Genomic DNA, 14,243 nt, shown 5'->3' with positions numbered 1-14,243 from the left:
CTTTGTAAACAAGTGTAATGCTTAATTGGGTCGTCCACTCACAGTTAACAGCATTTGTAGGCTATTGAGTTTGTGCTTGAAATGTACTGTAATTCTGCAAACTGTTAATACATATTTCAATCAATCAATCAATCAAAAAAGGGGAGTTTCGCACAAGCTGTTTTCTTACCGTATATGAAGACGTGTATCCATTCGTCATTGGAAAAAAAACATGCCGAGCGTTTCATAAAGAATTAGCGGAATTACCGTCCACATGTGGGTCAAACGCTAGAATTCCTATTAAATTGCACAATTGGTTTTAGTTTTGTGTTTACATCTGATCTAGACGATGTGACAGGTTAGTCCATGCAGTGTTGTTGCTGCACTCTTCCTGGTCTAAGGTGCTGGCGTTAGACCCCTCCTACGCTTTTCTTAAAGGACCAGCACCCTATATCTTTATTTATTTTTAATATTTTTGTTTGGGTCAATATACATAATTATCCACTTACTTTTGTAAAAAAAAGGGTTAGTAAGAAATTCCAAGCAATGAAATAACTGCCATATTTAATAAGATTTTCATAGCAAATTAATAGTGGAAATAGTGTATATTTCCACTGGGTTTGACTATTTCTAAAAAAAAAAAGATTGATTATTATATATTTAAATTATGCAAACATAATTGTCATTAACATAATTGGCATTAACATAATTGGCATTAACATAATTGGCATTAACATAATTGGCATTAGGAATTGTGATTAGGTGAATATTATGTAATAATTGTCATGTGTGTGCATATGTGTGTGTGTGTGTGTGTGTGTGTGTGTGTGCATGTGTGTGTGTGTGTGTGTGTGTGTGTGTGTGTGCGTGTGTGTGTGCGCATACCTCTCTGACCCTCCCTGTCGTAGACCTTCATATGTACCACCCCACTGGTCTTATTCCGCAGCACGGCGGGGTTGCGCCCATCTCTCTTGGTCACCGTCCCCAGCTGTGCCGATTCATCATCGGCCCACCAGAGTTTGCCACCTGTAACAAGAAAAGTCATTCCCTGTGACAATGTCATCTGCGAGTGGACACGGTGTCTGATTATACGGCTGCTAAGAGCACCACGTCGCCTCCGGGGAAAATTGCTATTTCGTGAGGCGACGTGCGATAATGACTTTGAAAGGAACAGTTAAGAAATAAAGAAATAAAGGACGAATAGTAAGTATATGTTAGTCCAGTAGACAGACCAAAAATCTTCTCAGCCCCAAAATAAAAGCGCCGCAAAAGAGTGTGACAGCAAATGTAGCTTTCGTGTTGAGTTATTTCAGTGCAATTTCCCTCAAAGGACTACCAGTCAGCAACGTGTCAGCCAAGGCGTGTGTTTGGCAAAGCACTCTACGATACGGAGGAGCTTTTGTATCATCAGCTGGAGAGTTGAGTGCACGCTTGACGAATCCACATACATGTGTGCATGTTTGCCGAAGCAATGATGCATCCCTGTTACAGGGCCCGTCGCGCGAGTCTGTGTGGAGAGAGAGAGAGAGAGGCTCTCATCTGTGCATGTTTGGAGAGAGAGAGAGAGAGAGAGAGAGAGAGAGGCTCTCATCTGTGCATGTTTGGAGAGAGAGAGAGAGAGAGAGAGAGAGAGAGAGGCTCTCATCTGTGCATGTTTGGAGAGAGAGAGAGAGAGAAAGAGAGAGAGAGAGAGAGGCTCTCATCTGTGCATGTTTGGAGAGCGAGAGAGAGAGAGAGAGAGAGAGAGAGAGAGAGAGAGAGAGAGCGAGAGAGAGATACAGCACAAACACACTCCTCCTCACCCCCACAGGCCACACACTGTCGCCATACTCAACAGAAACAAAAAAAAATCAGTGAGGCACGGTCTGGGCACTTTGCCCGATTCTCTCTCTGCACAGACGTAACTGTAACAGGAGGGAGTTTTCCATTCTAAAGAAAATAAAAATCCAGCTGTGTGCAAACTGCAAAGTGAGGCAACCACTCTACCCTTTAATAGTAAGAAAGAAGTAAGCCCCCCATCCAGCTCCATTTCCCTGCAGAAGAAAAGGGAAAAAAAGCCCTCATGCAGAGAATGGACGTGCCCTCAGTCCCCTTCTCTAAAAGGCCAGGCCACCATTTCAGAAATGGACCCATTTCGCAGGGGAGTTATGCCTCTAAAAATAAGGCAGACACATTTTCTATTTATCGGACACAAAACACTGGAAAAGGCTTTTGCGGTATTCATAATGCAGGCCTCGTAGCACAAGTCTCAAAGCTGACCTGTTTCTTTTTTTCTTCTTCTATTTCACGTCGTGGCTCGGTAAGAGGCTAGCCGTATGCTACAGTAGATCAGGGGTTCTCAACGTTTTTGGCCGGGGACCCCCGGAAATGCTTTGGCAACGTCTCGGGACCCCCGCCCCGCCCCCTCCCGACCCCCAATATAAATTGACTGCTACAATAACCTTAAACCATTTTGGGCGGGAACCCCTTTTGGTGTTTTAAGCATTGTTATAATTTAGCTATTGAAAAATAGCAGATCTACAAGCTCATAGAAAATAATTTGGGGACCCCCTAAAATAATTTGGCGACCCCCCGAGGGGTCGCGACCCACGGGTTGAGAACCCCTGCAGTAGATCACTGGCTTCTTTCAAAACAGGCCTTAGAGTCCATCTATCAGGAGACCACAAGGGGAGGTATACTCAATGTTCCCTTAGAGTCCATCTATCAGGAGACCACAAGGGGAGGTATACTCAATGTTCCCTTAGAGTCCATCTATCAGGAGACCACAAGGGGAGGTATACTCAATGTTCCCTTAGAGTCCATCTATCAGGAGACCACAAGGGGAGGTATTGACCGATTCCGTAACGGGTCTCATGGTCGCAGCCTAATGTATTTCCTGTAGGCGGAGACGACACATCTGCGGTTTCCCCGCACCAAGCTTCTACTACAGTGAATGGAAAAGTGACTGATGTTAGTCTGCCTCAAACGTTACTCTTTTACCTGCTTTTTACTAACACTAACATTACAAAGATGCCCAGAACATCGGGATGAACCTGTGTAGTTTATGGCAGCTCCAACAGTAGTGGCAACATAAAAAAAAAAAAAACGGAATGTCAAAATATCTACCGCGGTGGCTGAGACCAGAGCCATATAGTAATGGTTGAGACAAAGCAGTGAAAGGTCCTGAAAGATACAGAACGTCAGTCTTACCCAATACCCAATCTTTCTGTTGTATGAACACAAGGCTGCTGTACGTTATACCTCATACTAAGCACTAAAGTATGAGTTATAAAGTACAGCAGCCTCGTGTTCATAAAACAGAAAGATTGGGTATCGGGTAAGACTGACGTTATGTATCTTTCAGGCCAGGGATGCTAGCATGCATGCGGTTAAAGAAATCAAATCAACTCACTTTTGTTTCGTTCGTTTTTAATGGGAAAATGCATATTCATATATTGCAGCACCAACGAGCTAAGAGCTCATTTGCATTAAATACAGTCCCTGGATGGGCAATCAGCTCACTTAATGCCATGTCATGTAGTTCAATGTTATGCATTTTGTTTAATCTCAGCCAGGGCGACACACAGTCTCTGATGGTGTTTAATTGCTTACTGTACTTATACACACATAGGCCTACAGAACACTCTGTGGTGATGTGATGAACTAGCTGTAATTAGCGTTTTTGTTGCCATGTATGCTTATTATAAGCGACGTTGGGCTTGATTTTTCTGTAAAGTCACATGTAAAGAAATAAGTCATTGTGGTCTGCTTTTTTTAGGCACGATTGGCACAATTCTTTTCTACTCAATCTGTGTCTCATAGGAGGGCTATGGGCAGTTTAGAAACCGTCTTCCAGTGACATCATCATTAGGCAGATTTTCTTTTAAATAAGATTTTTTTTACAAAAGCCCTCCTATGAGACACAGACTGAGTAGAAAAAAATTGCGCCATTTTTTCATGATTATTAGTGATGACCTAGTATATGAAGATAGGTTGAAAAGTGGTGAAGTGGTCCTTTAAGGACTTATGGAATTATTCGTAATCATGCCCTCCTCCCCCCAGCCCGTCCCGAAAGATATTCCACTTTCCCCTTTTGCTTCTCCAAGATACTACAAGCTCACAACACATTGTGAGCCTGTGGAAATAGCCAATTTCAAATTTCAAATAGCCAATGTGTATAGGTTTAATGTGGCCATGTGGCCTATATAGTGTCCCTTCTTTTGGGCTTGGTAGTAGCCAGAATGTGAACCCGGATATGTTGAGTACACCAACGTTTTATGTTATAAATGTTTAGTATGGGTCCCCAGCATGTAGAAACTGCCATAATCTGTGACCATACCATTAACAACCTATAGAAGGCAAAATATTCAAAATGTCATCATGCTTTATGTAGCATGTGATGTAACATGCCAAACTAGGGGGTTTTCATGCTGAATCCATTCCAAGCATTAGTTTTGCAAAAAAATCACTCATTGGACTAAAAACGGCCATTGCCGTCATCACAAATGTGATGATGTCAGCACAATTGGGCATGGCCGTTTTAGCATCCGGCAGTTTCTACATTTCTACATGTTCTGGGGAACATAACACGTTGGTGTACTCAACATGTCCGGGTTCACAATGGGGCTCTATGGGCTGGCTACTAGACTATAAGCCTACATTTAGACTAAAATCTGAAAGAAAGAAAATAAGAGTTTTCTTCCATTAATAGAATAAAAAGCTATTGCTCTTTAGAAATGCCAGGATAAGCAGAAAACTAAGAAATATATAATTAGACTGCTGCTTTAATCTCAAAAGGTGAACCATTGTTTTCTTTTTTTTCTTTTTTCATTTTTCAAAGGCTATATGAATCTCCATCTGCTGCCAAGTATTTCGCTTCAGGCTCAAAGTCATCGTTCAAGAGAAGAGACTAAAACTCATTTCCAGAAATCACACAGGAATTCCCATGAGTGAGAATGACAGCCTACACGGCGTTTACAAAACATTTGACCCCAGAGGCTACACTAGCTCATTTTGGGCGGGAACCCCTCTTGGTGTTAGCATTATGTTATGCTTTAGCTATTGAAAAATAGCAGATCTACAAGCTCATAGCGCGCCACCGAGTGGCGCGCTACGAGCTTGTAGGTCTGCTATTTTTGAAAAATCGAAGAACGACTGACATAGAAACATAGCTTTTTCAGAAAACTGTCAGGATGTAGAAGACATTTTTAGAATCCGATCTCGGGTCAAAATGGGCTAGCCTAGATTAGCCGTGCACCCCCTGTGTTAATTTGATGCCGTAGGGACATTGGTTGGGCTGTAGCGGTGATTGCTCACTTGTGGGCTCATCATATTCAATTTCCCCGGCCAGCTCAAACCACAGGTTTGATTCCCAGGAAAGGAGGCCTAGGCCTGATGGATCACCCACACTTTCCAAACGGAGGGCCTTCACCTCTCCCTCGGGCCAATCCAATTACTACACATGCCGGCCCGAGAGCTGAACGGATCGACCTGGTGTCACTAAACACTGCCTTCATTATACCCTTCTCACAAACAGCGTGCGTGCACGCGCACACCGCACACACGCACATGCACACACACACACACACACACACACACACACACACACACACACACACACACACACACACACACACACACACACACACACACACACACACACACACACACACACACACACACACACACACACACAAAGAAGAAGGGGAAAAAAGCAAAAACAAACAGACCTTTGTTTGACTTTTCCACCAGACTGCTTCTGGACTCGTCAAATGAATTGACAGCTCTATATCGATAAGACTAATTTCAGCCTTTCTCTCCAACTGACAGTCAGACAGGGCTATAAGCCAGTCAGTTTTGGATGTGCCATCACAGACCGTTTTCAGTAGGAAAACGGTCTGTATCGTCTCCGTCGGGGCGAAACCCCATTATGTCCAAAACTGTTAGGCCTACTTTTCAGGATTCCAAAAAAATCTGCAAAATAGCACACACTGTATAAGCTCGGGATCTGCTCCTTTTGATGCTTCGGTGTGGCGCTGTAGTGAGTGTTGTATGATCAACTAGGACGCTAATTTATAAACACAAAATATGGAGGTAAGGTTTCTGCCCGACAGCATTGATATATAAATACTCTTACATAGTAATACATCTCTGTGATTTAGGGCTGCATCTATTGCCATTTTTTGTGATTACTCCATCGATTACTTTTTCAATTCATCAAACAATGGAGAACTTGAAACATGACAATGACTCATCAATAAAATAATTCTAATAGTTTTTCTTTTTTTTAACACTTTCAGGGCTTTAAATTGTTTAATCCAGGGTTCCACCGCGCGTAACACGCTAAACCCGCTATTTGTTTAATGCGTTTAATTCGCCATTTTAAAATAATTAAAAAGAAACAACGGATTTGTCCCGGACCTGGTGACGAGGCCGTCGCGTTAAGATGACGAAACCGGAAATCAAGTCATCCTCTGGGCTGCTAGGGCTTCTGGGAAATTGAGCCCAATGCAAGTGGACGGGCCGTTTGTTTAGACTACAACACGCTGTGCACTGTGGTTTCGTTTCGCATTGTCATGGCCGCTGCTTCTTCTGAAAGCTGCAAATACTTAAGCGTATGCTCTAAAGATAATAAAACAATCTCGGCATCGTAGGATATTGGATTAAATAGCGGGGAACGCAGTAGAACTGTTAATAATAATGATCTTATAGCTCACTATAATCATTTCTCTGCATTGATTCCTCCCCGGGTAGGAGGAACTGCACTCCACTATAGACAGGACTGCCCTCCAACAGAATGACCTTTGTAAAGCCCACTCATCCGTGGTCTGCTCCCCCATGCGGAGTCTCCCCACGCTGGGAGGCTGCCATAGATCCAGGTCAGGGCCCTGTTAGATCTCCATCTCTCTTCATTTACACAGGATGACGCTTTGGAACAAGCTCAACCGACACAAACACCAGCAACAAACCCATCGATCGAGGAACTCTCACACCAAAAAAAAAGGCTTTGGTAGCGGGAAGGAACCGTTGTTTAATTAACACTCAATAACTGTTTGATTGGCTAAATCACTACAGAGGCAGGACGCGCAAGCCCATAAACGCACCGATGGTTCAGCTAACGACACCTAACAAGCTATTTTCCGGTCGAAGCAGATGGCACGTGTAATCGCCAACATATGAGTGTAACTATCGTGATGCTAGACATAATAATTATTGGGTTGATTCCATTAGCCTGCTCGATGTCAACAGTTTACCGTCTGATGGAGGAGGAAACAAAGGGGAAGGAACGGCGGTGAGGGGGATTGAAGATTGGGAAGCGAGCGGAGCGAGAGAGGGGAGAGAATGGCGAGCGAATGTAATCAGTCACATCTCTCACCATGGAGACCAAACAAAACAGCCATGAAGCAGGCAGGCATCTCTCCTCTGTAGTGAGGAGGGGGAAAAATCAATAGCCTATTCACTGATTCACTGGCCAATAAGAGAGAGGGGAGCGACGAGACTGACATGTTCTGCATTCTTTTCGCTTCCTTTTCTTGGGTGCCAGTACCGTCCGTCTGTCTGTCTGTCTGTCTGTCTGCCCCTCCTCAACCACAGTACCATCCGTCTGTCTGTCTGTCTGTCTGTCTGCCCCTCCTCAACCACAGTACCATCCGTCTGTCTGTCTGCCTGCCCCTCCTCAACCACAGTATCATCCGTCTGTCTGTCTGTCTGCCCCTCCTCAACCACAGTACCATCCGTCTGTCTGTCTGTCTGCCCCTCCTCAACCACAGTACCATCCGTCCGTCCGTCTGTCTGTCTGCCCCTCCTCAACCACAGTGAAATCCTTGTGTGTATTTTTATACTCTTTCAGAGTAAACCACGTGGTGTTCTAATTCTGGGCATGTCATAAAAGACTAACACTCAGCAAAAAATAGGCACATGTAAAGATTCCTAAACTACAAGTTCACAAGTGAGGTTGTAGATCTTCGATTTTCTGCAAAGACATTTGGTGTAGAGAGGAAAGAAGAAGAGGACCAAGCATAGATGCCAGGGGGACCTCAGTCAATTAACCCATTTTGGTGTTAGCATTATGTTATGCTTTAGCTATTGAAAAATAGCAGATCTACAAGCTCATAGAGCGCCACCGAGTGGCGCGCTATGAGCTTGTAGATCTGCTATTTTTGAAAAATCGAAGAACGACTGACATAGAAACATAGCTTTTTCAGAAAACTGTCATTTTCAAACAGACATTTTTAGAATCTGATCTCAGGTCAAAATGGGTTAAGTATACGTAGGTTTTAAACCAACAGTCCGAATTCCAGACTTTTACTTGTAACAGAGTATTTTTACATAGCAGTATTGATACTTTTACTTGAGTAAAACATCCGAGTACTTCTTCCACCACTGTTTATGAGCCATTAATTCATGCATTCATCCATTCATTCATTCATTCATGCATTCATTAGATGTATGTATTAGAGCAGGTGAAATGGCACCCTGGGATTCATCCACATTGTTCTGCCCAAAGTGCCAAACTACGTGCTCAAAGCTGTGAGCGGCGGCGGCGTCGAGGATAACAAGATGTGCTGGTAATGGTTTTATGATCAGAGGTGTTGTACTGGCATGTACAACACCGCGCGCGCACGCACGCACGCACGCACGCACGCACGCACGCACGCACGCACGCACGCACGCACGCACGCACGCACGCACGCACGCACGCACGCACGCACGCACGCACGCACGCACGCACACACACACACACACACACACACACACACACACACACACACACACACACACACACACACACACACACACACACACACACACACACACACACACACACACACACACACACACACACACACACACACACACACACACACACACACACACACACACACGCACACGCACGTGCACACGCACACACACTAATTAACCCATTTTGACCTGAGATCAGATTCTAAAAATGTCTTCTACATCCTGACAGTTTTCTGAAAAAGCTATGTTTCGGTCTTCGATTTTTCAAAAATATCAGACCTACAAGCTCGTAGAGCGCCACTCGGTGGCGCGCTATGAGCTTGTAGATCTGCTATTTTTCAATAGCTATATTATAACATAATGCTAACACCAAATCCAGAGTTCCCGCCCAAAATGGGTTAACCAGATCACTGCATTTATTTCGTCCCCAAAACACCGCCCTCACTTCAACAACGGTAGCAGTCGCCGCAGTGAGGTATGAGCCAACGCATCCGGAGCCGTGCATCCTATAACCAGTCGTTGCAATTTCCTTCCTGGGCACAACAAAACGTCATTAATGGTGATTGATGGAGACTCGCAGACATCATTTCACTGTTTTGCTGTACCTGCTACTGTGAGGAAAGCGAGCCATTAGTCTGTGTCACCTCGCCTTCTATCTCCCATTTATGAAACGCTATAATGAAGTCTCCATCGTCTGCAGCGGAACACCCCCCCCCCCCCCCCCTCTCCCCCACCACACACACACACACACACACACACACACCCTCCAATGATTTCTTTTTCTGTAAACCGGTCCGGATGAGATAAGAAAGAATACACACCTTCTTGAAGCCGGCTCCTTCAAGTGGCAGGAATGATACTTAGTTGCAGAACAATGGGGTGTGTGTGCTTCAGCTCGGTCACTGTTCCGTAACAGTCTAATTAACCCGTTTAGACCCGACGTTGACATTTTAGAAGACAACATTTCTTCTGAATGATGACAATTTTCTGAAAAAACCTCATGTTTCTGTATCAGTGGTGCTCAATATTTCATGTCAAGGACTCCCAAAAATATATGTAATTGGCCGCCGACCCCCATCTGAAAATATGTTGTTCCAGGCCCCCCCCCGAAGTTGAGTTAAAAACGAAACGAAAAATATATATATATTCCAAATTTGCGCCACATTTTCACGATTTAAAAAAAAATAGCAGACCTACAAGCTCGTAGCGCGCCACTCTGTGGCGCGCTATGAGCTTGTAGATCTGCTATTTTTCAATAGCTAAATTCTAACAACATGTTTAAAACACCAAAAGGGGTTCCCGCCCAAAACGGGTTAACGCTAGCTGTGGACGTGATGGGAGACACCCACCCACCTGGCAGACAGAGTGAGGCCCACCCACCCACCCAGAGTGAGGCCCACCCACCCACCTGGCAGGCAGAGTGAAGCCCTGTGACAAATAACACGCTAAACAGAGAATTACTGTAGGAGAAGAAGAAAAGTCTCACTCCAACAACATCAACACTCTGGGTTTTATCTTTCCCTTCGAAAAGGAAGATGCGCTGCCATCTTAAAAAACACAATCACACAAGCTTACATATTCATATATACTCACACAACACACACATGCCTCTGTGTTCTCCCTTCTCATTAGCAAACTTGGCAACCTCGATGCACGCACACGTGCACACACACAGACACACACACACGCTCGCGCATGCAACAAGAGGCTTCCCAATTGTCCAGATCATATGGAACTGAGACAGTTTAAAATTCTAATCCCTTGTTAAAAAAAAAAGTATTATATTCAGGGTGTAATGTAATTAAAAACACAGATGCCATGCGCTGAATTCAACGTCCTCAGAGACGCGCAGGTCCAACGTCTCCCCAAGCCATCTGGGACGGAATCAATCATGTTATGACGTCCCCTCCGTCTGACGCTGGCATACAGAATATGTACGGTTTGGTCTTCCAAACCAAATCACACCAGACCAAAGATCCACTTTCCAACTAAATCCTATACTATGAGTTGCCAGGGGAAACCTACGGGACTCACAGAAACATATTTTCATACTGGTATAAAGTAACTAAGTACATTTACTCGAGTACGGCATTTTAGTACAATTTGTACTTGAGTATTGCCGATTATCAGTACTTGTACTTACAGTACTTACAGTTACAGTATATGAAAACTAGTTTACATTGTGAGCTTTATAGATCGTCTATTTTCATTAAAAAAAAATGTAATACATGCTGATGCTGATACTTTTCTACTTTTACTCAAGTACATGAATGCAGGTCTTCTACTTAACAGAGTATGTCTGCCTGGGCCATGGCTCAGTGGTCCAGGCACCTTGGCTGGTAATCCAGTCTGGCAGTGTGCCGCAGGTTCGACTCCCGATCCCGACGGCCTTTACTGCATGTCTTCCCCCCCCCATCTCTCTCCCCATTTCCTGTCAGCCTACTGTCTGTCCCTCCATAAAATATATTAAATAAAGGCGAAAGCCACAAAAAAAAAACATAAAAAAAACAGAGTATGTCTACATTGCAATATTGATATACTTATATTTAAGTGAAGAAAAAAAACGGTATCCCTCCATTTGACGCAGGCATATTGAATTTGTCTTCCAAATCAAATCACACCAAACCAAAGATCCACCTTCCCTCTCCTTTCAAATTAAGTCCTACTACAGTATGAGTTGCCAGGGATTGGCGGGATTGGCAGAAACATATCTTCTGCTTTTCACTTGCAACGTTTTCTGAAGAGAAGATTTCTTCTCAAGTCTAAAGCTTGTTTCTTTCTGTTTCACCTTGGGTCTTTGCCACAGCCTAGATTTGATGAAAACGCATCCTGCACTGGCATGTGGTCTTCCGTTGTGCTCGTTGTGCTGACACCATCGCTAAGCAAGCAGGATTTGAGGGCCCTCATACACCTAGCTTACGCTCCGTCACACAGTGGCATCTGCGAAAATAACAGAGCTATACGCACTGCGTGTAAGACATGTCGTGATCTCCGGCTATTTTCGGGCACACGCAACCCGCTCTACGACGCATATATACCTGTATATATAAATCACGCTATATTAAGGGATAAAAAGGGACCATCATGTTAGCTTAGAAGATCATTTTGGGGAAATTTCTAAATGAAATTCGAAGGTGATGGATGGTCCAACATATTGGATTCAGTACTGATAACCAAGAAACAACACATAATGAACCATCCCCCTCCCTTTTCATTATAAATGAGGGACGGGAGAGGGGAGAATGAGGAGGGGGAGAAAGAAAAAAGAGAAAATCAATCATCAATCATGGGCCGCTCAGTGTTTTAATTATCTAATGCCCCAGCCATTTATTTCACACAAAGTGAAGCAGGACTGTCGCGAGGAGGAGGAGGACGGCCTAAATGGCTCCATTCTTGGGGGGCACTTAACTGGCTGAAACACGTAATCCCTCCACACTCTCCCGACCGTCTTAATCCCCCGATGGCCGTCTTGATGCTCTCCTTGACAAGCTCCCAACACTCATGCACTGAACTCACCCATCACGGCCAGCGCCGAGCCTTTGGTCAGCTGCTTCTTCAGCTCCTCCAGAACCTCCAGAACACTGCCGTCCAGGTTGCACCTGTTGATGGTGCCGTTGGACGAGCTGATCCAGTAGAGCTTGCTGGCGATGTAGTCGATGGAGAGACCTTGAAGAGGGAGGAGGAGGAGGAGTGAGAAAAGAGACTCTCTCCCCCCGTGATGGCTTAATAAGCCCTAATGTATGCTCCGTGTGTCAGACTTCATCAAGACTGGGTCGGTGTAGATGGCCAGATTAACACTAATTATCACCTGTAAAACATATTAAAAAAAATCTTTGGAGATAATCAAAGTGCACATATAAATGAGGCCTAAAGCAGTATTGTAATCAAAACTAGATTAGGTGTTTAAAAAAATGATTCATGATGAAAGTAGTCTTATTCTGTACTTACAGTGTTATGAGCTCATTGGCCTTGCTGCCACAAAGTTTAGCAGTTAATGCAAGCAAAACCCATTCTTTACTCGTGCATGTTGCATCTGCCAGGGTAAATGTTTGCGAGATTTGTGAATGTCATGCATATGTGTGTGTGTGTGTGTGTGTGTGTGTGTGTGCGTGCGTGCGTGCGTGCGTGCGTGCGCTGTATGTGTCATGACTGAGAAGACTCCTGGCTTTGTGGGACGTCTCTATTTGACCTCCAGCTGGCATCGTAAATAACCAGAGCCACGAGTGACGGACTACTGTACTTTTAAATCCATTTCCCGGGGCCCGACATGATGGTTTTTGATAGAATGCCGCTATTGATGGTGGCAACAACCGGAGGCGATTTCAATTGTGCGCGTCGTCCGGACAGATCTCCGTCTCCCTGCTGTGTGTGTGCGCGTGTGTGAGATTTATGTGCGGCAGATTCACAGTCACAAACGCGTCATTAATTTACTCTTGTCCCCCGGTCCACCCCATAATCATAAATGAAGCCGGTGAAATATGGCACCCCCCGTTATCTGTATTGCTGACAGGCCCGGGAAGAGCGAGCGGGACACTTTGAAAAACAATGGCCGCCCGCGCTTGTGTGTGTGTGTGTGTGTGTGTGTGTGTGTGTGTGTGTGTGTGTGTGTGTGTGTGTGTGTGTGTGTGTGTGTGTGTGTGTGTGAGAAAGGGAGAAGTTGACCTTGAGGTGTGCAGCGACAGAACAACAGCTGCTGGGAGTAGACCGAGGCCTGTGGGATTGTTTTTTTCTCGCTCGCTCAAGCTGCGATCGTTCATTGGAGTGTATGCCATGCGGGCGGGCAAGAGTTCACGCTTAAATGCTAAGAAAGGGCGGAAGGCACTGCATAGGCACGGCGAGGTTAACCCATTCTGACCTGAGATCAGATTCTAAAAAAAATGTCTTCTACATCCTGACAGTTTTCTGAAAAAGCTATGTTTGTCAGTCGTTCTTCGATTTTTCAAAAAATAGCAGACCTACAAGCTCGTAGCGCGCCACTCGGTGGCGCGCTACGAGCTTGTAGATCTGCTATTTTTCAATAGCTAAAGCATAACATGATGCTAACACCAAAAAGGGGTTCCCGCACAAAATGGGTTAACTGGGGGTAATGTGAGAGTAATTGCACAGTATACTGTCGACTGCATTCAAGCACATGCTGGAAATTATCCGTGGATGCTCCTTCAGACAGCAACACAAAGCCTGGTAGTACTGCTAATAGCAGTCAAACGGAGAGTGGTAGCTCCTTAACGAGCAATTAGCAGTTTGCCGAGATGTTTTAGTCTCGCCGGAGTGATCAAAGATAAAGTTCCTCTCTCGGATCAGGAGGGTTAATGTTATGAAATGGAGAGATACTGAATAGTTATGTGTTACAGACAGTACGTACTGTTGAAAGAGTAGGGGCTCCATTTTCGTCACTGCTAAACCCCTTATCCCTAAACTTCTTTGCCTTTTTTTATTATTTTGAAAACCATTTTTGAATAGTTCAACTAGCCAATCTACATTGACATGTTGTGAGCTTGTAGATTGGCTATTTTAACTATTCAAAAATGTTTTGCAAAATAGTA

General features: G+C 44.5%; 1 protein-coding gene across 1 annotated transcript in view; it reads right to left on the bottom strand.

Annotated features, from left to right (window-relative positions):
• The window catches only part of lrp1bb (low density lipoprotein receptor-related protein 1Bb), a gene marked incomplete at its 5' end in the record, with an annotated part of 503,119 nt that overhangs the window by 212,094 nt on the left and 276,782 nt on the right, over positions 1-14,243 (bottom strand). The window contains 2 exon segments of the mRNA XM_079517841.1: positions 865-1,005; positions 12,217-12,366. Coding sequence (XP_079373967.1) covers positions 865-1,005; positions 12,217-12,366 — 291 coding nt within the window.

Source organism: Electrona antarctica, assembly GCF_951216825.1.
Source record: "Electrona antarctica genome assembly, chromosome: 13".
Classification (NCBI taxonomy): Eukaryota; Metazoa; Chordata; class Actinopteri; order Myctophiformes; family Myctophidae; genus Electrona; species Electrona antarctica.
The sequence above is the reverse complement of the archived record's forward strand: the minus strand, read 5'-3'. Positions and strand labels throughout refer to the sequence as shown.